This window comes from Oncorhynchus clarkii, chromosome 21 (genome assembly GCF_045791955.1).
Source record: "Oncorhynchus clarkii lewisi isolate Uvic-CL-2024 chromosome 21, UVic_Ocla_1.0, whole genome shotgun sequence".
In the NCBI taxonomy this organism is placed as follows: Eukaryota; Metazoa; Chordata; class Actinopteri; order Salmoniformes; family Salmonidae; genus Oncorhynchus; species Oncorhynchus clarkii.
Window position 1 is genome coordinate 15529204 of NC_092167.1, and position 26546 is coordinate 15555749.

The 26546-nt window shown below is 45.1% G+C and overlaps 1 protein-coding gene across 3 annotated transcripts in view; it reads left to right on the forward strand.

Moving 5' to 3' along the window:
- Window positions 1-26546, forward strand: part of LOC139378648 (coiled-coil domain-containing protein 136-like) — a 58073-nt gene that overhangs the window by 18234 nt on the left and 13293 nt on the right. For all 3 annotated transcript variants that reach the window (XR_011628313.1, XM_071121003.1, XM_071121002.1), the window contains exons 3-5: window positions 22670-22987; window positions 23410-23484; window positions 25344-25643. Coding sequence is in view for 2 of the 3 variants with exons in the window: in XM_071121003.1 (XP_070977104.1) it covers window positions 22670-22987; window positions 23410-23484; window positions 25344-25643 (693 nt within the window). In the remaining variant the exon portion in view is untranslated. The remainder of the gene's footprint in view (window positions 1-22669; window positions 22988-23409; window positions 23485-25343; window positions 25644-26546) is intronic.

The window sequence follows — 26546 nt, forward strand, 5'->3', positions numbered from 1 at the left end:
GCTGTAGTCAATGAATAGCATTCTCACATAGGTGTTATTTTTGTCCAGGTGGGAAAGGGCAGTGTGGAGTGCAATAGAGACTGCATCATCTGTGGATCTGTTGGGGCGGTATGCAAATTGGAGTGGGTCTAGCATTTCTGGGATGATGGTGTGGATGTGGAAGCCATGACCAGCCTTTCAAAGCACTTCATGGCTACAGATGTGAGTGCTACAGGTCGGTAGTCATTTAGGCAGGTTACCTTCATGTTCTTGGGCACAGGCACTATGGTGGTCTGCTTAAAACATGTTGGTATTACAGACTTGGACAGGGAGAGGTTGAAAATATCAGTGAAGACACTTGCCAGTTGGTCAGCACATGGTCGCAGTACATGTCCTGGTAATTTGTCTGGCCCTGTGGCCTTGTGAATGTTGACCTGTTTAAAGGTCTTACTCACTTCGGCTGCGGAGAGCGTGATCACACAGTCTTCTGGAACAGCTGGTGCTCTCATGCATATTTCAGTGTTATTTGCCTCGAAGCGAGCATAGAAGTAGTTTAGCTCGTCTAGTAGGCTCGTGTCACTGGGCAGCTCTCGGCTTTGCTTCCCTTTGTAGTCTGTAATGGTTTGCAAGCCCTGCCACATCCGACGAGCATCAGAGCCGGTGTAGTACAATTTGATCTTAGTCCTGTATTTACGCTTTGCCTTTTTGATGGTTCGTCGGAGGGCATAGCGGGATTTCTGATAAGCTTCTGGGTTGGAGTCCCGCTCCTTGAAAGCGGCAGCTCTAGCCTTTAGCTCAGAACGCCTGTAATCCATGGCTTCTGGTTGAGGTATGTACGTACAGTCACTGTGGGGACGATGTCATCAATGCACTTATTGATGAAGCCAATGACTGATATGGTGTACACCTCAATGACATCGGAGGAATCCCGGAACATATTCCATTCGGTGCTAGCAAAACAGTCCTGTAGCTTAGCATCTGCTTCATCTGACCACTTTTTTTAATTAATCTAGTTACTGGTGTTTCCTGCTTTAATTTTTGCTTCTAAGCAGGAATCAGGAGGATATAATTATGGTCAGATTTGCCAAATGGAGGGCGAGGGAGAGCTTTGTATGCGTCTCTGTGTGTGGAGTATAGATGGTCCAGAGTTCTTTTTCCTCTGGTTGCACATTTAACATGCTACACGGATTGAAGTTTCCCTGCGTTAAAGTCCCCGGCAACTAGGAGTGCCGCCTCTGGGTGAGCGTTTTCTTGTTTGCTTATGGCGGAATACAGCTCAGTCAATGCTGTCTTAGTGCCAGCCTCTGACTGTGGTGGTATGTAAACAGCTACGAAGAATACAGATGAAAACTCTCTCGGTAGGTAGTGTGGTCTACAGCTTATCATGAGATATTCTGCCTCAGGCGAGCAATAGCTCGAGACTTCCTTAGATATCGTGCACCAGCTGTTATTTACAAAACTACATAGTCCGTCGCCCCTTGTCTTACCAGACGCCGCTGTTCTATCCTGCCGATACATTGAATAACCAGCCAGCTGTATGTTGATATTGTCGTCGTTCAGCCACGACTCCATGAAGCGTAAGATGTTACAGTTTTAATGTCCTGTTGGTAGTTTAATCTTCCGCGTAACTCGTCAATTTTATTCTCCAAGGATTTTACGTTTGCTAGCAGAATGGAGAGAATTGGGGGTTTATTCGACTGCCTATGAATTCTGGCCCCTCTTTCTCCGACTCCTCTTCACACAGATCACGGGGATTGGGGCCTGTTCCCGAGGAAGCAGTATATTCTTCGCGTCGGGCTCGTCAGAGTCGTGAAAGGAAAAACAGGATTCTGCTAGTCCGTGCTGAGTAATCGCAGTCCTGATGTCTAGAAGTTATTTTCGGTCATAAGAGACGATCGCGGCAACATTATGTACAAAATACGTAAAAAAATAAGTTATAAACAAACAAAAAAACAATTATCTGGGGGCACGTAAATTGTATAGATTAGGAAAAAAGACTGAAAAACGTATCCATCTTTAATTCACTTTACCTTAATCCATCAGAAATATATGAATGGGCAAGTGAGAGAGAGAAAGGATAAAGTAAATGACTAGACATGCTGAAGGGGGTCATAATTTGTCCTCCCCCCAGCCCAGTGGCACATATCCCAGCGGTCTATTTTAGCCTGGGCTGTCACAAATATTTATTGACAGGCACTCCATGGCCACCCTTCACTCGTATTGCCTTTCAATTCATAGTCTGATTCTAAATGCTACCCTTTTCCCCTATAGTGCACTGGTCAAAAGTAGTGTATATAGGGAATAGGGTGCCATTTGAGCCGCAGCCACAGTGGGTGAACTTTCTATATGTAGCCGTCTTTTAGAGGCGACTGTAACACTGCCTGTTTATTTCCAGTGAGTGAGAGGTCCCACATACGTGTCGCTTCAAGGCAGGCTAATTTACTGCTAGATTAAGCCAATTTACATTGGGTTGAATTCCTCTGTATCAGGACAATGTACAGTATATTGCAGAGGGTGTTGGAGTGATCAGAACAGAGAAAGAGGAAGTCATGTCTTTTTTTATTGCTTTACTTTGAGTGGACTCAGGTTGGAACCAAAGCATTGTGTGACATGGTGTCTTGGTGAAACATGCTATTCAGACAGAAGTGAATTGTAGCTGAATCGTCAGCTTTACACCCCCAGAGGACAGTGACTTCAGGTATCTGCATGCTAAGGAGACTGTAGGGTGTGTTTGTATGCACGTGTGTGCTGGAATCCTAGCCTTCGGTAAGTCTGTACGTCTCAAACTCTGTAAATGATGTTGTGGTTTTCACCGCTCTTTTGCGTTCATGTCCCTAATAGTCACCTGTCTTCCCTATCCATGGTTAGATGACATTACTCCTGCTCTGACTCCCAGTTATTGTTTCAGCAGCTTATTTACTACCTTTTATACCAGTAAGATTGCTCTAGTTCTGTTTCCCTGAGTACCCTGCAATCAAATTGTCTGTAGCCATAAACCCATATTTGATATAACATTGCAGTGATGGGATCAAGTGTGTAAGACTGGAGTCTCCTCATGTGTATTCTAAAGGGGGTGTATCTCTTTGACTGCATAAATAAGCTGCTTTCTGTGTGATAGGATGCATGTGTTGCATACTGTATGCAGAGAAGAGAGTGTGGCCATGGTTACCAAGGTGCTGTTTTGTGACGCAGTGTTGAGGTATGACTCATTCTGCCATCGCAGCCTCCCCCCTTCACCTCCAAACCACCAGCCACTGTGATTGTCCCTTCGTCATGGGGACACGAAGAGGGACAGGTCTGGGATTATGAACGGTGGGGAGGGGTGGTCATTATTTACGGGCACAGTTGTGTAGAAGGGATATAATTGGTTATGGTTGTTATTTGGGCTCTGTTCTAACTGTGGCTTCTCAGTCAGACAGAAGAGAGAGACACGTCTATTTCATCTTGCCAAGAGTATTTCAATGTCAAACTCTGTCTTTAGAAAGAGTATTGTGTTTCTTTGAGAGAGAGCGTGTGTGTGAGAGAGAGAGAGAGAGAGAGAGAGAGAGAGAGAGAGAGAGAGAGAGAGAGAGAGAGAGAGAGAGAGAGAGAGAGAGAGAGAGAGAGAGAGAGAGAGAGAGAGAGAGAGAGAGAGAGAGAGAGAGAGAGAGAGAGAGAGAGAGAGAGAGAGAGCAAGGGAGGGCTAGCAGAGAGAGGGAGGGAGAACAGAGCGAGAGAAGGTTAGGCGAGGGAGAAGGAGTAGAGAAAGAGGTGGATAGAGAGGGGCGAGAGGAAAGGGTCAGACAGTGATGATGAGTGATTATTGAATGATCCCTGTGACAGTGATGCTGTTGTAGCAGGGACATCATTGGTCGCCTGCCAGAAGCCCTGAACCAATCAGTCAGTCCTGTGACAGACCAGAAGGATGTTGGGGCCCAGAGTTGATTACAGAGAGGAGGAGGGGGAGGAGTAAAAGGGGGAGGGTTAAGAAGGTTAAACAAAACAAACAAACAAGAGGGGAGGGAACCGTGAGGAAATGACTAAAATGGTTTCAATCACTTCAATCACCTAAATTACCTTGAAAATGGCACATAACCATATTTGCAATGGCCTGTAAGGCTCATCTCTATACCCCACACATACAATCATCTGTAAGGTCCCTCAGTCAAGCAGTGAATTTCAAACACAGATTCAACCACAAAGACCAGGGAGGTTTTACAGTGCCTCACAATGAAGGAAACCTATTGGTAGATGGGTATAAATAAAAAATAAACAGACATTGAATATCACTTTGAGCATGGTGAAGTTATTAATAACACTTTGGATGGTTTATCAATGCACTAACAAAAGGATCGGACCCTTTTTTTAAATTTTCGCCTAACTGCCTGTAGCTCAGGACCTGAAGCAAGGATATGCATATTCTTGATACCATTTGAAAGGAAACACTTTGACGTTTGTGGAAATGTGAACTTAATGTAGGAGAATATAACACATTAGATCTGGTAAAAGATAGTACAAAGAAAAAAACACCTACAATGTATTTTTTCCCCATCATCTTTGAAATGCAAGAGAAAGGCCAAAATGTAATATTACAGATGAGGTGCAATTTAGATTTTGGCCACTAAATGGCAGCATTGTAGGTGCCAAGTTTTAGACTGATTCAATGAACCACTGCATTTCTGTTCAAAATGTTGTATCAAGACTGCCCAAATGTGCCTACTTGGTTTATTAATACATTTTCAAGTGCAGAACTTGATAATAGCCGGAGCAGTTTAAAACCTCTTACTTCTACCCCCTCCTTTTTCGAAAATTCTGTTAAAAATCGCGCAACTTTTCAGCGTCCTGCTACTCATGCCAGGAATATAGTATATGCATATGATTAGTATGTGTGGATAGAAAACACTCTGAAGTTTATAAAACTGGTTAAATCACGGCTGTGACTATAACAGATCGTGTGTTTCATTGAAAAACGCAAGAAAAACTGCTCTCTGAAAGCTAAAAATAATTTCCATAAGTCACTTCCACGAGTTGTTAAAAGAGAACAGAATTTAATATACAAATACAAATTCCGCACGATGGCGCCATTGTCCTCATTTTCAATTGAATTAATTGTTGGAAAATCCATCTATCTGACCTCCATTTTCCCAGTCTTCACCCGGATGTAGTTGATGAAGATATTAGAAGCCATTGTTTTGCAAGTGAAGACCTATTGAAAAGACATCGCCCTGTAATCATTTTGATAGATTATAAACGTTTACTAATACCTAAAGTTGGATTACAAAAGGATTTCGAAGTGTTTTGTGAAAGTTTATCGTCGACTTTTTTAATTTTAAAAAATTACGCAGCGTTTAAAAACGATGATTTTTTCTGAATGACACAGCTTCCATACAAAGCTATTTTGGGTATATATGGACCGATTTAAACGAAAAAAATACCCAATAGTGATGTTTATGGGGCATATAGGAGTGCCAAGAAAGAAGCTCGTCAAAGGTAATGAATGTTTTATATTTTATTTCTGCGTTTTGGGTAGCGCCGGCTACCGCAAAATCTGTTGTTTACGTGTCGTGCTGGCATTTTGGGGGGTGCATGCTATCAGATAATAGCTTCTGATGCTTTCGCCGAAAAGCATTTTAAAAATCTGACTTGCTGGCTAGGTTCACAACGAGTGTAGCTTTAATTCAATACCCTGCTTGTGAATTTTGATCAAAGATTGAGTTGTAACGAGTACATTTAGCATTTAGCGTAGCGCATTTGCATTTCCAGGGGCATACTTGAGACGTCTGCGTCTCAAGTATGGTCAAGAAGTTAATAGTAAAACCAACAGCATAAGAACAAAGTATGGGCACAATAACCCGACGCGCACCAGTAAAACAAAATGTGCACAAGCACTTACAATAAACAATACCACACAAAGACATGGGGGGAACAGAGGGTTAAATACACAACACATAATGAGGAAAATGAGAACCAGGTGTGTGGGAAAACGAGACAAAACAAATAGAAAATGAAAAATTGATTGACGATGGCTAGAAGACCGTCGACGTCAACCGCCAAACACCGCTCGAACAAGGAGAGGCATCGACTTCGGCAGAAGTCGTGACAATAACTGTACACTCTCCTCAAACAATATCATGGTATTCTTTCACTGCAATAGCTACTGTAAATTGGACAGTGCAGTTCGATTAACAAGAATTTAAGCTTTCTGCCCATGTCCTGGGAAATGTTCTTGTTACTTACAAACTCATGCTAATCACATTAGCCTACATTAGCTCAACTGTTCCACGGGGTGGACACCGATCCCGTAGAGGTTAAATGACAGAGTGAAAAGAAGGTAGCCGAGAATACAAATATTCCGAAAGATGCATCCTGTTTGCAATAAGGCACTAAAGTAAAACTACAAAAAATGTGGCAAAGGAATTAACTTTATATCATGAATACAAAGTGTTATGTTTGGAGCAAATCCAACACAACACCTCACTGAGTACCACTCTTCATATTTTCAAGCATGGTGGCGGCAGCATCATGTTATGGGTATACTTGTCCTAGGCAAGGCCTAGGGAGTTTTTTTGGGGATAAAAAGAAACTGAATAGAGCTTATGACAGGCAAAATCCTAGAGGAAAACCTGGTTCAGTCAGCTTCCCAACGGAAACTGGGAGACAAAGTCACCTTTCAGCAGGATAATAACCTAAAACACATGGCCAAATATACACTGAAGTTGCTTACCAAGACGACATTGAATGTTCCTGAATGGCCTAGTTGTTGTTTAGACTTAATTCGACTTGAAAATCTATGGCAAGACTTGAACATTTCTGTCTAGCAATGATCAACAGCCAACTTGACAGAGCTTGAAGAATTTTAAAAAGAATAATGTGCAAATGTTTGCAAAGTTCTTACAGAAAGACTCAAAGCTGTAATTCTCAAAAAAATTTAGCATTTCTATAAACATGTTTTCACTTTGTAATTATGGGGTATTGTGTGTAGACGGGTGAGAAAAAAACATATACTTAATCAAGTTTTAATTCAGGCTGTAAGTAACAAAATGTGGAATAAGTCAAGGGGTATGAATACTTATGAAGGCACTGTAGTTTTACTTTAACCTTCTTTGAAATCATGCGTTTCCCTCACCTTGCTCTATCCCAGATATGTGTGGTTTTACTCCTGTCTCGTCTCCCTTCGACAACTCATTACATTTTATTAAAAATAGATTGGCCTTGCTAGCTTTTAGGCATCACTGTTAAATCCAGACTAAACCAGGGCCTCCAGATATTCTTCCATGATGATAATTGTTATGCTGTGTTTAAAAAAAAGTACGTCTGAGATTCTTTCTCCGAGGCTAACGTTGGATAAGTGTGTCGTGTCTTTCATTTGAGTAGATTTGGGTTGGAAGAGGGACTTGGGAATGAATTCAATTAAATTTCCATCCTAATACGAAGCTGCCACAAACCCAGATCTCACAATGAAAAGACACAAGTTATCTTTCAAAAACAGGAAATTACTTATGTCAGGATACAGTACCCTTACATACACAGGCTTCATCCTTACTAGTCTATGCATCCCAGAATTAGACGACGTTGTTTCCTAAGGCCTCACCCACATTAAACAATCCCTTCAAAGGGGACAAGAGGGGCTACGGTCTAGGGGGTGAAATGAAACCAGGCCTAAGTATGCTCTTACAGTAAGATCATTGATTTAATTTCCCACAGTGCTCTGCCGTGCTATTGCAGCCTGCTATATACAGTATAGCCACCTCAATATCAGGTCTGTATACAAGGAGCTCAAATGGAGATGTTCTCCTGTGTCTCGGTATCCCCTTTGATCAGAGTGGTGACACCAGAGAGCAGAGAGTGGAGGGTTTATAGGGAACTGTGTCAAGCATGTTATGTAAGAATGCAATACTCACTGAGTACATAGAGTACTCGCAGAGTATTGAGCTCTTTGACGTGCCACTGTCAGCAGCAGGACGTTAGCCCTCTGGATGGGTGTGTGTACCATGGAGAGATCGGCTATGAAATAGTGTGTGTGTGTGTCTGTCTCGGTGTGTGTGTATGTGTGTGTGTTTGGAAGACATGAACAGAGGCGGTTTAAGCCTGCACCCTAACCTGCACGAAACACAGACCTGATTTGAAGTAGATCAAGACATTCTCTATGGAAGACATGAACAGAGGCGGTTTAAGCCTGCACGAAACACAGACCTGATTTGAAGTAGATCAAGACATTCTCTATGGAAGACATGAACGGTAAAATAATGAAGGAACCCCTTTCAAGTTCAGCCGCAAGTTATTACAGGAATTATAACGCGTCGACTATTTCTCTCTAAACCATATACCTTTGACTATTACGAGCCTGCTGCTGCCTACCACCCCTCAGTCAGACTGCTCTATCAAATATCAAATCATAGACTTAACTATAATAAACACACAGAAATACGAGCCTTAGGTCAAATCCAGAAACTATCACCTCGAAAACAAAACGTTTAGTCCCGTTCCGTATTTTATCTAACGCGTGGCATCCATGAGTCTAAATATTCCTGTTACATTCCACAACCTTCAATGTTATGTCATAATTACGTAAAATTCTGGCAAATTAGTTCGCAAAGAGCCAGGCTGCCCAAACTGTTGCAGATACCCTGACTCTGCGTGCAATGAACGCAAGAGAAGTGACACAATTTCACCTGGTTAATATTGCCTGATAACCTGGATTTCTTTTAGCTAAATATGCAGGTTTAAAAATATATACTTGGGTATTGATTTTAAGAAAGGCATTGATGTTTATGGTTAAGTACACATTGGAGCAACGACAGTCGTTGATTGATTGTTTTTTATAAGATAAGTTTAATGCTAGCTTGAAATTAAGGATAAATTCACCCAGCTGGAGGTAAGGCATGTGGAGCTGGAACAGCAGGTGATTACACTCCAGTCAGCACAGACCCAGACAACAGTCCAGCACAACAACACCCCCTTAACCAGACCCGGAGAGCTGGAGAGAGACATATCTGCACTCTGGACTGTAATGAGACAACATCTCCAGGAGAAGAAGCAGGAGCAAGAGAAGAACAGAGCACTGGAGAGGATCAGACTGCTGGAGGAGAGTGTGAGGGGGATGGCGTGTGACAGAGAACAACCCACTAGAGAGGTGGCCACCCCTGAGGAGAGCCAGCAGAACAGCCCAACTCAGCTTCCGACAAAAGTCTCGACACCACAGCAGAACAGTCCACCCCTGACCACAGCGTCGAAATCACAGCGGGACAGACAAATGAAGAACCCCAAGCCCCGACCCATCAGCCACCCTGATAGCCCTCCTGACAACACGCCCACACCCACTGAGGACATACACAAGACACAGATTGTACTCCTTATGGACTCAAATGGGAAATATATACAAGAAAAAAAAACATTTTCCCAAACAGTGTGTCTAAACTCTGGAGTCCAAACACCCAGCGCGCCCTAGAACTTCTGTCTGAGGACCCACTAGGTTTACCTAGCCACATAATACACACATGCACAAACAACCTGCGAACACAGCAGGAAAGGGTGGCCACAGCACTGAAGGGAGTGATTGAAAAAGCTTCTACTACTTTCCCCAATGCACAAGTGATTATCTCCACTCTGCTACCACGAAAATACTTCCAACCTGCTACCATACAGCGGGTAAATGCAAGTATTTCCCGTGACTGTGCCTCAAAACCAAATGTTTTGCTGGCCCACCACTCCACCCTGGACTTGAACAGCTTCTATGACCAGGTCCACCTATACAAGGCAGCAGTGCCCACCTTTGCCCGGACCCTAAAGGACATCGCTCTCAAACGCAGCACCAACACCTCACACAGGAGCAACAGATCAATAGACACCCCGCCCAGACCAGCAAGACAATCTCTCTCCCCCCCCCCCCCCCCCCGGACCTACACATAGAGGACCCAGGCAGAGAGGACCTACATTCCAGACCACATCCCCACCTCAACCAATCAACACCCCCCCAAGTCAACCATGCCCACACCCCATGTAGGCCCCCTCAGATCAGACCTATGCCCCTCCTGCCCACCCCATGGCCCCCACTCCCGCAAAGAGGGCCTAAACATGGAAGTCACACATGGGCCCAGGCCATGAGCGGGTAAACAGGCCCAACCCCCACTCTTACACTAGCCGAAGCCAATGGCACACAGGGTGTGACAGGAACCAGATGCTCAGCAGGCTCTGCTCACACTTACTGGCCTGATGCCAAACCACACAACCAACAACATTTATGGGACACAAAGCCTTCACTATCTCATCCTGGAATATCCAAGGCCTGAGGTCATCTGCCATCAATCAGAAATACAGACATTGTCATCCTAAGAAACATGGTATAGAGAAGACGGACCCACTGGCTCTGCTAATTTGATATAGAGCAGACCTAACTCACTCTACTTAATTAATCAAAACAGGAATATTTTATATTTGGCTAGAAATTCAAAAGGAAATATCAAGGCACAAGGTGAGACCCAAATGCAGACACAGGAGACAGATGGTTGGAGTGTTACAATGTTTATTAATCCAAAGGGGTAGGCAAGAGAATGGTCGTGGACAGGCAAAAACCAGATCAGAGTCCAGGAGGTACAGAGTGACAGACAGGCTCGTGGTCAAGGCAGGCAGACTGGTCAGTCAGGCGGGTACAAAGTCCAAAAACAGGCAAGGGTCAAAACCGGGAGGACTATAAAAAGTAGAATGCAAAAAGCAGGAGAACGGGAAAAACATTGGTTGACTTGGAAACATACAAGACGAACTGGCACAGAGAGACAGGAAACACAGGGATAAATTCACTGGGGAAAATAAGCGACACCTGGAGGGGTTGGAGACAATAACGAGGACAGGTGAAACAGGAAATCTTAACAGAGAAAATCATCCTCCTGTGTGCTATCTTTATTTTACCTTTTATTTAACTAGGCAAGTCAGTTAAGAACACATTCTTATTTTCAATGATGGCCTAGGAACAGTGGGGTTAACTGCCTTGTTCATGGGCAGAATTACAGATTTTTACCTTGTCAGTTCGGGGATTCGATCTTGCAACCTTTCAGTTACTAGTCCAACGCGCTAACCACAAGGCTACCCTGCCACCCCTATATCTATCTATTTTCCCCCACTAGAATCTCCGTACTTTAATGAAGACAGCTTCTCCATCCTGGAGGGGGAAATCAATCATTTCCAGGCCCAGGGACATGTACTAGTCTGTGATGACCTAAATGACAGAACTGGACCAGAACCTGACACCCTCAGCACACATGGGGACAAACACCTGCCTGGAGGTGACAGCATTCCCTCCCCCATGTGCCCCCCTGGGCACAACTATGATAAAATAACCAACAAAAATGGGTCACAACTCCTGCATCTCTGTCGCACGCTGGGTATGTACATAGTCAATGGTAGCCTTCGAGGGGACTCCTATGGTAGCTACACCTATAGCTCGTCTCTTGGCAGTAGTACTGAAGACTACTTTATTATTGACCTCTACCCAGAGTCTCTCAGAGCATTCACAGTCAGCCCACTGACACCGCTATCAGATCACAGCAAAATCACAGTCTACTTGAACAGAGCAATACTCAATCATGAGGCATCAAAGCCAAAGGAACTGAGTAATATTAAGAAATGCTAGATGGAAGGAATATTGTGTGGAAACCTACCAAAAAGCAATTAGACAACAAATTCAATCCCTTTTAGACAACTTCCTGGACAAAACGTTCCACTGTAATAGCGAATATGTAAACTTGGCAGTAGAAAATCTAAACGGTATATTTGACCTTTCAGCTTCCCTATCAAATAAAAAAATTACAAACAGATGTAACGGCTGTCTTGGGTGGAAGAAGGAGAGGACCAAAGCGCAGCGTGGTTAGTGTTCATCTTTTTAATAAACAACTGAACACTTAAAAAATACAAAGTAACAACCGAAACAGTTCTATCTGGTGCAGACACACAGAGACTGAAAATAACCACCCACAAAACACAAAGGAAAACAGGCTACCAAAATATGGTTCTCAATCAGGGACAACGATAGACAGCTGCCTCTGATTGAGAACCATATCAGGCCAAACACAGAAATAGAAAATATAGAAAAACTAACAAAGACTGCCCACCCCAACTCACTCCCTGACCATACTAAATAAAGACAAAACAAAGGAATAAAGGTCAGAACGTGACAACAAAAAACTGAAGAAAATGAACAACAATAACAAATGGTTTGATGAAGAATGCAAAAACCTAAGAAAGAAATTGAGGAACCTGTCCAACCAAAAAGGTATTGACCCAGAAAGCCTGAGTCTGTGCCTTCACTATTGTGAATCCCTAAAACAATACAGAAATACACTACGGAAAAAGAAGGAACAGCACGTCAGAAATCATCTCAATGTAATTGAAAATCACATATTCACCCTGCACAGGCTAATTGACAAACAAAAAAACCAAAACAAAGCCTTCTCATGCTTTGTTGATTAAAAAAAAGCCTTTGACTTAATTTGACATGAATGTCTGCTATATAAGTTAATGGATAGTGGTGTTGGGGGAAAAACACATGACATTATAAAATCCATATACACAAACAAGTCAACAAATTAAAATTGACAAAAAACACACATTTCCTCCCACAGGGACGTGGGGTGAGACAGGAATGCAGCTTAAGCCCCACACTCCTCAACATATACATTAACGGATTGGCGGGGGCACTAGAACAGTCTGCAGCACCCGGCCTCACCCTACTAGAAGAAGTCAAATGTCTACTCTTTGCTGATGATCTGGTGCTTCTGTCACCAACCAAGGAGGGCCTACAGCAGCAACTAGATCTTCTGCACAGATTCTGTCAGACCTGGGCCCTGACAGTACATTTTAGTAAGACCAAAAAAATGGTGTTCCAAAAAAGGTCCAGTCGCCAGGACCACAAATACAAATTCCATCTAGACACCGTTGCCCTAGAGCACACAAAAAACCATACATACCTTGGCCTAAACATCAGCACCACAGGTAACTTCCACAAAGCTGTGAACGATCTGAGAGACAAGGCAGGAAGGGCCTTCTATGCCTTCAAAAGGAACATAAAATTCAACTTACCAATTAGGATCTGGCAAAAAAAAAAAAATTGAATCAGTTACAATGAGGGAAAAAAGTATTTGATCCCCTGCTGAATTTTTTTTAACCTTTATTTTACTAGGCAAGTCAGTTAAGAACAAATTCTTATTTTCAATGACGGCCTAGGAACAGTGGGTTAACTGCCTGTTCAGGGGCAGAACAACAGATTTGTCAGCTCTGGGATTTGAACTTGCAACCTTCCGGTTACTAGTCCAACGCTCTAACCACTCTAACCACTAGGCTACCCTGCCGCCCCAATTTGAACGTTTGCCCACTGACAAAGAAATTATCCGTCTATAATTTTAATGGTAGGTTTATTTGAACAGTGAGAGACAGAATAACAACAAAAAAATGTTATAAATTGATTAGCATTTTAATGAGGAAAATAAGTATTTGACCCCTCTGCAAAACATGATTTAGTACTTGGTGGCAAAACCCTTGTTGGCAACCACAGAGGTCAGACGTTTCTTGTAGTTGGCCACCACGTTTGCACACATCTCAGGAGGGATTTTGTCCCACTCCTCTTTGCAGCTCTTCTCCAAGTCATTAAGGTTGAGGCTGACGTTTGGCAACTCAAACCTTCAGCTCCCTCCAGGACCTTAATGTGCTTCTTCTTGAGCTATTCCTTTATTGCCTTGGCCGTGTGTTTTGGGTCATTGTCATGCTGGAATACCCATCCACGACCCATTTTCAATGCCCTGGCTGAGGGAAGGAGGTTCTCACCCAAGATTTGATGGTACATGGCCCCGTCCATCGTCCCTTTGATGCAGTGAAGTTGTCCTGTCCCCTTAGCAGAAAACACCCCCAAAGCATAATGTTTCCACCTCCATGTTTGACGGTGGGGATGGTGTTCTTGGGGTCATAGGCAGCATTCCTCCTCCTCCAAACACGGCGAGTTGAGTTGATGCCAAAGAGCTCCATTTTGGTCTCATCTGACCACAACACTTTCACCCAGATGTCCTCTGAATCATTCAGATGTTCATTGGTAAACTTCAGACGGGCATGTATATGTGCTTTCTTGAGCAGGCGGACATTTCAGTCCTTCACGGCATAGTGTGTTACCAATTGTTTTCTTGGTGACTATGGTCCCAGCTGCCTTGAGATCATTGACAAGATCCTCCTGTGTAGTTCTGGGCTGATTCCTCACCGTTCTCATGATCATTGCAACTCCACGAGGTGAGATCTTGCATGGAGCCCCAGGCCGAGGGAGATTGACAGTTATTTTGTGTTTCTTCCATTTGCAAATAATCGCACCAACTGTTGTCAACTTCTCAACAAGCTGCTTGGCGATGGTCTTGTAGCCCATTCCAGCCTTGTGTAGGTCTACAATCTTGTCCCTGACATCCTTGGAGAGCTCTTTGGTCTTGGCCATGGTGGAGAGTTTGGACTCTGATTGATTGATTGCTTCTGTGGACAGGTGCCTTTTATACAGGTAACAAACTGAGATTAGGAGCACTCCCTTTAAGAGTGTGCTCCTAATCTCAGCTCGTTACCTGTATAAAAGACACCTGGGAGCCAGAAATCTTTCTGATTGAGAGGGGGTCAAATATTTATTTCCCTCATTAAAATGCAAATCAATTTATAACATTTTTGACATGACTTTTTCTGGATTTTTGTTGTTTTGTCTCTCACTGTTCAAATAAACCTACCATTAAAATTATAGACAGATCATTTCTTTGTCAGTGGGCAAACGTACAAAATCAGCAGGGGATCAAATACTTTTTCCCCCTCACGGTATAGAACACTTTGCCCTTTATGGTTGTGAGGTCTGGGGTCTGCTCATCAACCAAGATTTCACAAAATGGGACAAACACCAAATTGAGACTCTGCATGCAGAATTCTGCTAAAATATCCTCCATGTACAATGTAGAACACCAAATAATGTATGCAGATCAGAATTAGGCCGATACCCGCTAATTATCAAAATCCAGAAAAGAGACGTTAAATTCTACAACCACCTAAAAGGAAGCGATTTCCAAACCTTCCATAACAAAGCCATCACCTACAGAGAGAAGACAGACTACAATATGTGCACACAGCCCACAAAATGAGGTGGAAACTGAGCTGCACTTTCTAACCTCCTGCCAAATGTATGACCGTATTCGAGATACATATTTCCCACAGATTCACAAAGAATTCGAAAACAAACCCGATTTTGAACTCCCATACCTACTGGGTGAAATACCAGTGTGCCATCACAGCATCAAGATTTGTGACCTGTTGCCACAAGAAAAGGGCAACTAGTGAAGAACAAACACCATTGTAAATACAATCTATATGTTTATTTATTTTCCCTTTTGTACTTTAACGATTTGCACATTGTTACAACACTGTATATACACATAATATGACATTTGAAATGTCTTTATTCTTTTGGAACTTCTGTGAGTGTAATGTTTACTGTTAATTTTTTTATTGTTAATTTCTCTTTTGTTTATTATCTACTTCACTTGCTTTGGCAATATGTTTCCCATGCCAATAAAGCCCCTTGAATTGAATTGACTTGAATTGAGAGGAAGTGTGTGAGAGGATGAGAACAGGATATAGAAATATATATAGAAACCAGCACCTGTCAGCCATGATGTACAGTTGAAGTCGGAAGTTTACATACACTTAGGTTGGAGTCATTAAAACTCATTTTTCAACCACTCGACATATTTCTTGTTAACAAACTATCATTTTGGCAAGTCGGTAAAAACATCTACTTTCTGCATGACAAGTAATGTTTCCAACAATTGTTTACAGACAGATTATTTCACTTATAATCCACTGTATCACAATTCCAGTGGGTCAGAAGTTTATATACACTAAATTGACTGTGCTTTTAAACAGCTTGGAAAATTCCAGAAAATGATGTCATGGCTTCAGAAGCTTCCGATAGGCTAATTGACATAATTTGAGTCAATTAGAGGTGTACCTGTGGATGTATTTCAAGGCCTACCTTCAAACTCAGTACCTCTTTTCCTGACATCATGGGAAAATCAAAAGAAATCAGCGAAGACCTCAGAAGAAAATTGTAGACCTCCACAAGTCTGGTTCATCCTTGGGAGCAATTTCCAAAAGCCTGAAGGGACCACGTTCATCTGTACAAACAATAGTACGCAAGTATAAACACCACGGGACCTTCAGGCTGAGGAAGGAGACACTCTCAGGAAGGAGACACGTTCTGTCTGAGAGAGACTGTTTGTTCCTTACTCGAATACCTGTATCCCATTATAATCCCATTATAAACATCCCAACACTAAAAACCACCCCTACCTCTCACACAGACATTCCAACATTAAAGGCATTAACCTGGTGCACACAGAAAACACATGAATCACAGTTTCTTTCATTTTACAGAAAAGACACCCCTGACTGATTCCTGGTTCAACCCGTGCAGACCAGCTGTTAGTGGCCAGGGCTCCATGAAGAACCCTCCACTGGAGGTCCCCTGACCTCTTTGGTACTGGGGGTTTGTAGAGCCCCCTCCACCTAAAACCCACCATACTCTCCGCCCCACATACCCCCTGCCACTGATGTGCCTTCACTCCTGTTAGGCTTCTAATGTTCCTAAACTTAAAGCAGAGGCTGTAGAGGGCTTTACCTCCCACATCCTCAAACTCCCCCAGGCTCGGAGTGTTAAAATCTAACAAGTCCTCCAGACCCTCTTGCCAGTCTCCAGTCTCTGCCTCACCTGCAGTGGCGGAAACATTGGTGGCCCCTCTCCATTTGGCCGCTCAAACATCCCTCTTACCAGCTCAGACAGTGCCTCCTGGACCTCCTCCAGGAATCTCTCCAGCAGCCTAAGAGACATTATTCCTGTTTGTTGTGCCAAGACTTCCGGGGTTTTCCACCCCTCCTCTCCCAGCAGTCTCAGGTCACCCAGCCTTTGTAAACCCCCTGCCATCAGTTGCCTCTGCAGGGTGGCCGACTGAACCGATCTCAAAGGGATGGCTGGGTTGTGGCTCCACACCCCTTCTCATATGGGCCTTAGCAGCTGCCAGGCCCTCAGCATTGCAGAGTAAAAATCTGAGAGACCTGCTGTACTCAGCCTCTCCAACTTCATGAGGAACAGCTGCCGGTCCAACCCTTATCCGCCAGCTCTCCTCAGCAGCGCGCATGCTGGCTCCCTCCAGCCAACATCAACATGGTACAGCAGTCTCTGCACCGCCTTTAGCCGGAAAGCAGCCATCCTGCTCTCCAGTTCCACCAGGCCCTGTCCTCCTTCGTGAATGGTCATGTGCAACACTTTTGCCTTCAGCCAGTGATGGCCCGGCCAGAAGAAGTCCACCAGCTTGCGTTGCAGGTCTGCGGGATTGAGGACAGCCAGTTTATGCCACAGGGAAGATGCCACCAGGTTGTTAATCATCAGCACCCTCCCTCTATATGACACTTGGGACATGAGCCACCCCCACCTGGCCAGTCTTGACACCACTGCCTGTGACAGCCTCTCCCAGTTCTTCCTTACCCACTTCTCCGAGCCCAGGTACACCCCCAATACTTTAAGCCCTTCAAATCCCCTGGAAGCAGAGGAGGAGCCCCATCCCCCCCATGCCCCACATAACAGAGCTTTGCTCTTGCCCCAGTTTACCTTAGCTGATGAAGCTCCCTCGTACACCTTCAGACTGGTCTCTAGTGCCTGCATATCCTGATCATCCCTGACCATCACAGAAACATCATCTGCATATGCTGACACTGCTATGCCTGTCACCACATCCATTCCTGTCCAGCACACTCCCTGCAGTCTCCTGCGTAGCAGTCCTATAAAAGGCTCAATGGCTAGTGTGTATAACTGCCCCGATAGAGGGCATCCTTGTCTAATGCCCCGTCTCACCCAGACTGGCCTACTGAGCCCCACTCCCACCTTGACCATACATGACGCCCCAGCATACAACAGCTTCACACATGTCAAAACACTCTTCCCAAATCCAAACACAGACATCACATTGTGGACCATACCCATACTCATGGTCCACTCTATCAAAAGCCTTCTCTTGATCTAAAGAGACCAGTCCAAAGTTCACATTAGAACCTCTCGACAAGTCCAACATGTCCCTAATTAAGAACAAGTTGTCCGTGATTGACCGTCCCGGTACACAATATGTTTGGTCCTTATGTACTATCGAGTCCAAATGGGACTTCAGTCTGTTAGAGAGGACTTTGGCAAATATCTTGTCGTCCGCACAGAGTAATGCCACAGGCCTCCAGTTCTTAAGTTCACACAAGTCCCCCCTTTTTGGGCGGGAGAGTCAGAGCCGCCCGACGCATTCACGCAACACGCAAAACAATCCTGTCCAATTATTCCCCAGAATATTTTATAAAACTCCACTGGGAGTCCATCGACCCCCAGTGCACGACCGGGGGACATCTGGGTTACGGCCTCTTCCAGTTCATGGGACAACAGAGGAATTTCCATTTCATCCCTCTGTGCCAGAGAGAGCTTAGGGAGTACTGCAAACAAGACTTGAGCACACATAGGATCACACACTTCTGCCCTATACAATTCAGTATAAAACTCCACAGTCTGCTCCAGCATCTCACCCACCACAGAGGTCACCCGCCCATCAGACAGCCGTAGACAATGCATGCCCTTGGCTTCACTTTGGTCTTTCCAAACCAAAGAAGAAGGAGCTGGGAGCATCCATCTCCTTGAGCATGGAGAACCTAGCTCTTACAAGTGCTCCCTATGCTTTAACCTGGAAAAAACTGCCCAGGTCCCTATGTAATTTGGCTAAGTTAGCCTGGAGGCCTACATTGCCTTGCCCCACCATCTCTACCTCTATCTCACTAATACAACGCTCTAGTTCCCCCATTACTCTCCTAGCCTCTGAGGATGAGAGAGCTGTGTACTGTTGACAGAAAAGCCGAATTTGGACTTTCCCCACATCCCACCATTGACTCAGAGACTCATACTCCTCTCTTCGCTGCCCCCACCTTTCCCAAAAGTTCTGGAAACCTGAACAAAAAGTGGCATCTTGTAGGAGCTTTACATTGAACTTCAAATAAGATGCCTGCTGGGGCCCTGATGAAATAGACAGCTGAGCCATGGTTATGTGATGATCCGAAAACCCCACCGGGAGAATGGTAGCGCCCAGCAGCCTATTGCTCCGATTCCTAGATACGTATAACCGATCAAGTCGGGCTGCACTCACCCTAGCCCCAAAAACCTTCATCCATGTATACTGTCTTGTGTTTGGATGTTTAGTTCTCCAAACATCCACTAGGTCGAACTGTTTAATGACATCCCTTAACACTCCCACTGACACTGAATGAGGCTCTTCCCCATTTCTGTCTTTCATAAAATCCATTGTACAGTTCCAGCCCCCTCCGACCACCAGCGTCTCCTCAGGCGCCACCTGTGAGAGTTCCTGTCTAAGGCTCCCAAATAGAACCCATCTTTCTCTCCCTGTGTTAGGCGCATACACATTTATAAAGACAAAACCCATGTTGTTAATTTCTGCTTTAACAACAAGCAGCCTACCTTTACACACCTCCTTTGAGGAGCAACGTTTTACAGACAGCCCCGGTGCAAAAAGGACTGCCACCCCTGCACTAGGATTTGTCCCATGGCTCAACACACAGACAGCCCCGGTGCAAAAAGAACTGTCTCTCCTGCACTAAGATCTGTCCCATGGATCAACACACAGACAGCCCCGGTGCAAAAAGGACTGTCTCCCCTGCACTAGGATTTGTCCCATGGCTCAACACACTTGCCCCTTTCCACCAGAGCCCCCAATCGACTTCATTCAACACATCACTATGTGTCTCCTGCAGAAACAACACCTGTACTTTTTTTTGTTTTACATATTCACCCAACACACTCCTCTTTCCTGCATCTCTGGCGCCATTTATATTGAGCAAGCCTACCCGAAGAGTCTCCATAAGAAGTGGGAGAAAAGCCAGCAGAAAAAGAGACCAATAGCAAAGCTCAAAAAGCCCCAGTGTCAGAAAGAAAATACACATCTAAACAGTGTCTGAAGGTAAACCTTTACGCACTGTTGTGACCCACTTCCTCAACCTAAACCGTTTCCTGGGTGAGAGGACACCATGCCCCTCATTTTTCATAGCATGTTGTACTGATCTTACAAACTTTCTAGGATCAGAAAAAAAAGCCTCAAGATTAACTTTTTTCCCCCTTAGTCTCATTCAGGAACCTTGTCAATTCTCTCAACGTGTACTTAGACCCCTCTGCTTGACTGGCTGTCAGCTCCGGGCCCATTGAAGAGGAGTCTGAAAAAAATAACTCCTCTTCCTCAGACTCACTTTCCTCCTCATCTCCATCTCCCACCCTGACCACCTGCCCTTTCTCTCTGGTCAGGGTATCACCCACAGCAACAGGCAAAATTCCCATGGTGCCTTTGTCCACACCCTTTTTCCTTTTCCGCTTGACACCCTCCTCCTCCCCCCCAATCTCTTACACTTCCCCACTATACTCTCCTCATCCACTAGAATAACCTGACTAGACCCAGCATCATCTACACCACCCTCCATAGCATGACTAGGCCCAAAATCATCTACACCACCCTCCATAGCATAACTAGGCCCAGCCTCAGCTACCCCACCATCTCTAGCCTGACTAGACCCAGCCTCCGCTTCCCCACCATCTCTAGCCTGACTAGACCCAGACCCCGCTACACCACCATCCATAGCCTGACTAGACCTAGCCTCAGCTACCCCACCATATCTAGCCTGACTAGGCCCAGCCTTATCTACACCACCATTCATAGCCTGACTAGACCCAGACCCCGCTACACCACCATCCATAGCCTGACTAGGCCCAGCCTCAGCTACCCCACCATCTCTAGCCTGACTAGGCCCAGCCTTATCTACACCACCATTCATAGCCTGACTAGACCCAGCCTCAGCTACCCCACCATCTCTAGCCTGACTAGACCCAGCCCCCGCTACACCACCATCCATAGCCTGACTAGGCCCAGCCTCATCTACACCATCATCTCTAGCCTGACTAGGCCCAGCCTTGTCTACACCACCTTCCCTGGCATGACTAGGCCAAGCTTCTGCTGTCTGCATCTCCTTACCCCCTGCACTTTGACCTCGATTTCCCCCACTGGCGCTCGTACCCTCACCTTGTCTGCAGGCTTTATGTGGGCACGCAAAGCTCTTATGCCCCAAATCCCCATACTCAAAACAAATCTGTGCTGGCAAACCCTGCATAGAGCCCCTCCCCATGCCTCACTTTAAAATGCACATTTAGTTGTTGCTCATTGTTGTTCAGAAACATAAACACTTGCCTCCGGAATGAAACAACGTGCTTAACGGCATCTGCCTGAAAGCCTGGTGACAGTACACGAAAACCGCTAGCAAACTTACGAAAACGACTCAGCTCTTTCCTGATTTGGTCATCCGTAATAAACGGAGGCAAATTTGCAACTACCACTCTTGTCCATGGGGTAGAGAGAGGTGAAATTGACACCAACACATCCCTTACAAATATTCCGCAAGCAATTAGCCTACCAACCAAATTAGCCCTTTTCATGAACACAACCACAGCTTTGTTCATTCTAGAAGCAGAATGTATAAATTCAGCTCCTACCTGTTCACTGACCGCGAGCAGAACCTCCTCCACCTTAACTCCGTTCTCAGGAACACACCTGAATCCATGCTGTATCGACAGCGTCTCCTCCGCGCTAGACTGAGAAGCCATCGTGTGCACACCACACCTTCCAAACCCCAGGAAAGTTACTCTGTCCTCTTCCACCCTAACTTTGAAAAAACTGTGGATACCGCTAAAACAAATATTGCATTAACCCTCCACCATAGAAAAATAAAATTGAAAGAAAAGTCCAAGAAAATAATCAAGTTAGTTAGGACGAAGCCCTCCACACCAAACACTCAAACTCCAAAAAACTCCCAGCATGCACTGCAAGAGAGAGAGAGTGAGTGTCTCGCTCTCTCTCTCTGACTCTGTCTCTCTCTTACTCTCTCTCCCTCTCTGTCTCTCTCTCGCACTCTGAGTTTTTGTCCTTGTGATTTCTATCATCTCTTTAACATAGAAAGCAGTCTACCTCAAATATTGCAAATGCAATGACTCAATTGTATCAAAAGATAAATATTCTTTCTTCGCCTGACTCAGCATTATTTTAGATGATTCCGAAGAGACATATATAGCTCCATAGAGTGTATTGAGTGTTTTAAGTTCCTCTGAGTTTCTCTGACTGTTCCACTGTTTTCCCACTAGATGGCTCTGTAGAACAGGTAACACTACTTGAATAGTTGCTCAGCAGTCTTCTGCTTGGTCTGATGACAGCAATCTCAGGTGGTGGACTGTGTGGGCAATAACGAGTGTGTGTGGGAAGTCTTTGGGGGGGGTGTCTCTGTGGACACCAGGTGAGGATCATACCGGGGGGCAGCAGGTGGAGTGGGGGCTGGGGGTCAGGGGGTTGGGGTAAGAGACTCAAAGCCTAGACAAGCAATGAGGTGGGGGGTTGAACCAAACACCAGGAGGTATAATATGAAGAGCGGTCAATGTGTTAAGAAATACTGCTACTACTTTGTAAGCCAATGCAGACTTCTGTATGAAAGGAGTTTGCAAACTAAGCTGTTTACCGAGGTAGTAATTCTCTCTCTCTCACACACTATCTATCTTTATCTCTCCTTTCCCCCATCCCTCTCTCTCTAGATGACACATGTGACTTGAAGGTGGAGAGGCCTGGCATTGTGGACATGCTGACGGCCAAAGAGAGGGAGACCCTGGAGGAGAACGATGAGAAGGAGGAGAAAGAGAAGGAGGTGGAGGTGGGGAACGGAGAGAAGGGCCAGCAGGAGGACCAGGGAGAGGAGAAGGAGGTGAAAGTGGAGGAGGAGGAGGTGGAAGGAGTAATGTTAGAGGAGGATGACTTGGAGGAGTTGAAGTCCCAGGTGTTGCAGCTGGTGTTGGAGCTGGAGGAGGCCAGGGAGGTGTCTCAACAACATGAAGAGAGCTTCATGGAGATCCAGGGTGAGTTGCTGTTTGTGAGAGTGAGTGTGTGTGTGAGTGAAGAGTTTGTGTCTGAGTGTGACTGTATTTGTGTTAGTGTGTGGAATTGTGTGTGTCTGAGTGAGTGAGTGTGAGTGTATGTGTGCCTGTGTGTGTGAGACTGTGTGTGACAGCTGTAGCCATGATTGCATGCTGGGTGTTCAGTTCATTGTGACATCACGGCTGGGTTGTGAGAGGGTTGGGAGGTCCTATTGCTCAGCTGTCATGGTTCTTGTGCCAGTTGTCCCTGCCCCCAACTCACCCATGATCCATTCTGCTGACTCACATGCATACTCACTTTGTTCCTCCTCTCCTCCCCCTTTCTCTCCCTCCTCTTGTACATTTCCTCCTCTCATATCCCCCCATTCTCTTCCTCCCCTCGCTCCTTCTTTCCTCTGTCTCAGATCTGTTGGAAGATGAGCGTCTGGCTAGTGCTCACCAGGCAGAGAGCTTTACCAGACAGATCCAGAGACTGCAAGGTAGACACGCACGCAAGCGTGTATGCACACACACAGACATGCACACAAGCGCACACACCCTTATACACAACCTCTCCTCTCTCCACTTCTGATAAATGAGCACAGCACCATTATCTTCCCCTACTGTCTCATGAAATAGTGTATTGGCTGAGGAAAAGTTAACAATAAACATAACTTTTATAGATGAACATAACTTTTAAAATCCCCCCCACTCCTTTGTCTCCTAGTAGGGTCTCATGATAGTGGAGAGAGGACAACTTTAAGAGATACATGGATTGGACACAATATCCTTCTCTGTCTATTTGTACTGTCCCCATCACTTGACAATGCTATAGGGTTTAAACAAAAGTTTTATAATAAATTGTTCCAAGTAGAGTCAATATTAAAAGCGCTATAGGGTTCTAATACACATAGCTGAATATTACACTATATCTATTCTCTTATGACTTAGTCCCACCATAGTTATATGGTCTAAAATGACAGGCTTATCTAGTGCCAATTACCATTCAGAGAATGTGTCTGCTTGGGAAGACGTCTGGTATAGCTCCATGATTGGCTGAAATCTCAATGGTGCTCAACCTCAGGAGACTTGGTGGCCACCGTCTGAATGATGTCACGTGACCAGAGAGACACCAGACCATAGAAATCCATATATTACTACTCTGTTCTATTTCATTCTGTGCACCAGACATCATTAGTTACAGGAAGGACAGTGGCTCCAGACGACATAGAGGCCTTGTCATGATGTCACTACCTTAGGAGAAGATGCTCAGTCTCCAGGCTCAGCATTTGGATAAACATGGGGTTATGTAGGTGCCTGAGTGTAAGGGTGCGTGGGGGGGGTGAGAGGGAGCACAGCACTCCCCCCTTGCAGTGACACTCACCACATGACTCCTATTGGAATGCAGACTGGGGGTGGGGTGGGCGGGGGTAGGCCGAGGTAGGGTAGTTTGTCTTAGCTCATTTGGCTTTGTTATTCTGCTGTTGTACACACACGACACCAGTGTTTCCCATCTACAGTGAGGGAGAAGGAGAGAGAGAGGGAGAGAACTCTCCGTACATGGTGTGCTCCACGTAACGGCAACCCCAAGGCAGAATGCCATGTGACGTCAGAGAGAGGCCATGTGATTGGCTGAATTACTGTAAACATTAAGGCAGAAGGGGATTGATGTTCCCGTAAGGAAAGTTCTGAAGAGGAGAATGTGAACGTATTGTACAACTGCGTGAGTGCTCAAGAATTGCCCTCTTGCTCTGGTGAGCCTTTTGTCCCTAACCCAGGACAAGCCTATGTCCAGTACAATACTATACTGTACCTCACACTATAACTAAGTAAGTAAGTAGCTTTGTCTGAGCCAGAACTGCCCAGACTGTACATCTTCGTAATGTTGTGGTCCAAGAAGTAATCTAGGTGTGTGGTTCCTCTGTGCAGTGTGTGGTAAGAGAGCTGGTCTGCAGACACTGCCATATAGCCATGGCCTCTTGAGCTCTGGCCATGTCTTTGTAAACACATCAGTCTCTAATTCACTTTAAAAGTAAAGTATGTGTGTGTGTGTGTGATTAATGAGGAGAGGTGAGGCGACAGGGGTTCTACTTTAGAGATAGAAAGCCCAGACCAGAGCTAATGCCCTTGTCCCTCTCCTCTGCCTTCTCCCTCTTCACTCTCCTCCCCATATCCCTGGCTCATTCAGCTCTTGTGTCTGCTCTTTGCAGCCAGGACATGTTCACTAGAGTGTTTACCAGACCTTCCTGAAACAAAATGCCCTTGACAGAGTACAAGTCAACATTGCTTGTCTGTTCTGATTTACAGATTGACATGAACTCTCCTCTCCTCTTCTTCTCTCCTTTCCTTCCCCCTCTAGCTCAGCTGCGTTCAGTCCAGGAGGAGATGGACTCTCTGGAGGAGGAGAAGGAGAGTGAGCTGGGGGAGGTGCAGGAGGAGCTGAGGTCTGCCCAGGAGGAGGTGCTGGTTCTGCAGCAGGCGGGGGAGGAGGCAGCAGCGGAGAGGGAGAACGACATCGCCTCCCTGCAGGAGGAGCTGTGTCGTCTGAGGGCCGAGCTGCAGCGTCTCCGCACCACGGCCCAAGAGTACGAGTTGGAGATCACCACCCTGCGGGCTGAAATCAGTATGAAGAGCATGAGGAGGGAGGGAGAGACTGACGGTACTATCATACTATATACTTCACTAACCCTGCATCTAACCCAAACTACTAACCACTACAACACCACACAAGCTGCAACACTGCTTAAACCCCGTACACAAACTCAAAACACAACCATTCCACACACATTCCCTGCCCATCCAGTACACCACTCCATACATAACACTGAAGCAATGGAAACCAATCAGTGATGAGGAAAATCCCAGTCAGTATGCACAGTAATATGATCCATTTAAAACTGTAGGCCGGATCCAATAGACTCAACAGGTCCAGTTGGCAGAGAGGCCTTCTTAGCAGCAGAGAATTGTGGGTAAATACGAGACAGTCTGGGAGTCATCATCGTGACTCCAGGGTTTCCAGATTTGTCTTTAGACCTCTCCATTAAAACACACTTCGGCAATGTTTAGAGGATTTATGAGTGTTATTGATCACAGGCTTATGGTTATTGGTGAAGTCACGCATGGAGAGTTCAAGGTGTCACCACTATACTGTTAGGACAGTATGGTAATGACACAGCACCACCGTGTGTACTCAAACAAGAGGGAGGAAAGCCAACAGCCTCTGTTTCTGTTTGATGGGTTGATTCTCTCGCGGTTCCGCTAGTCCGTAACGATCTAGGTAGATCCCCTTTCAGGTTTAATGCCCCCCATTGTTGGATAGGCTGCAGAACTCCTTACCTCTTGATTCTCTGGTGCCACCAGGGTAGTTAATGGCTCGAGTATTAGATGTGTTGAATGAGAGTTGCAGTTCTTTTGAGTGAATGAAGAGATTGTTGTGGTTGTAATGTTGAAAGTTGTAATTTGTAGTTTTTGTAAAAGTAAAAAAAATAAAAATTTGTTAGAGTGATCATTTCTCTATTGTTGTATTGTTGTGCTGAAAATGAGACGTTGGTCTCGATGGGTT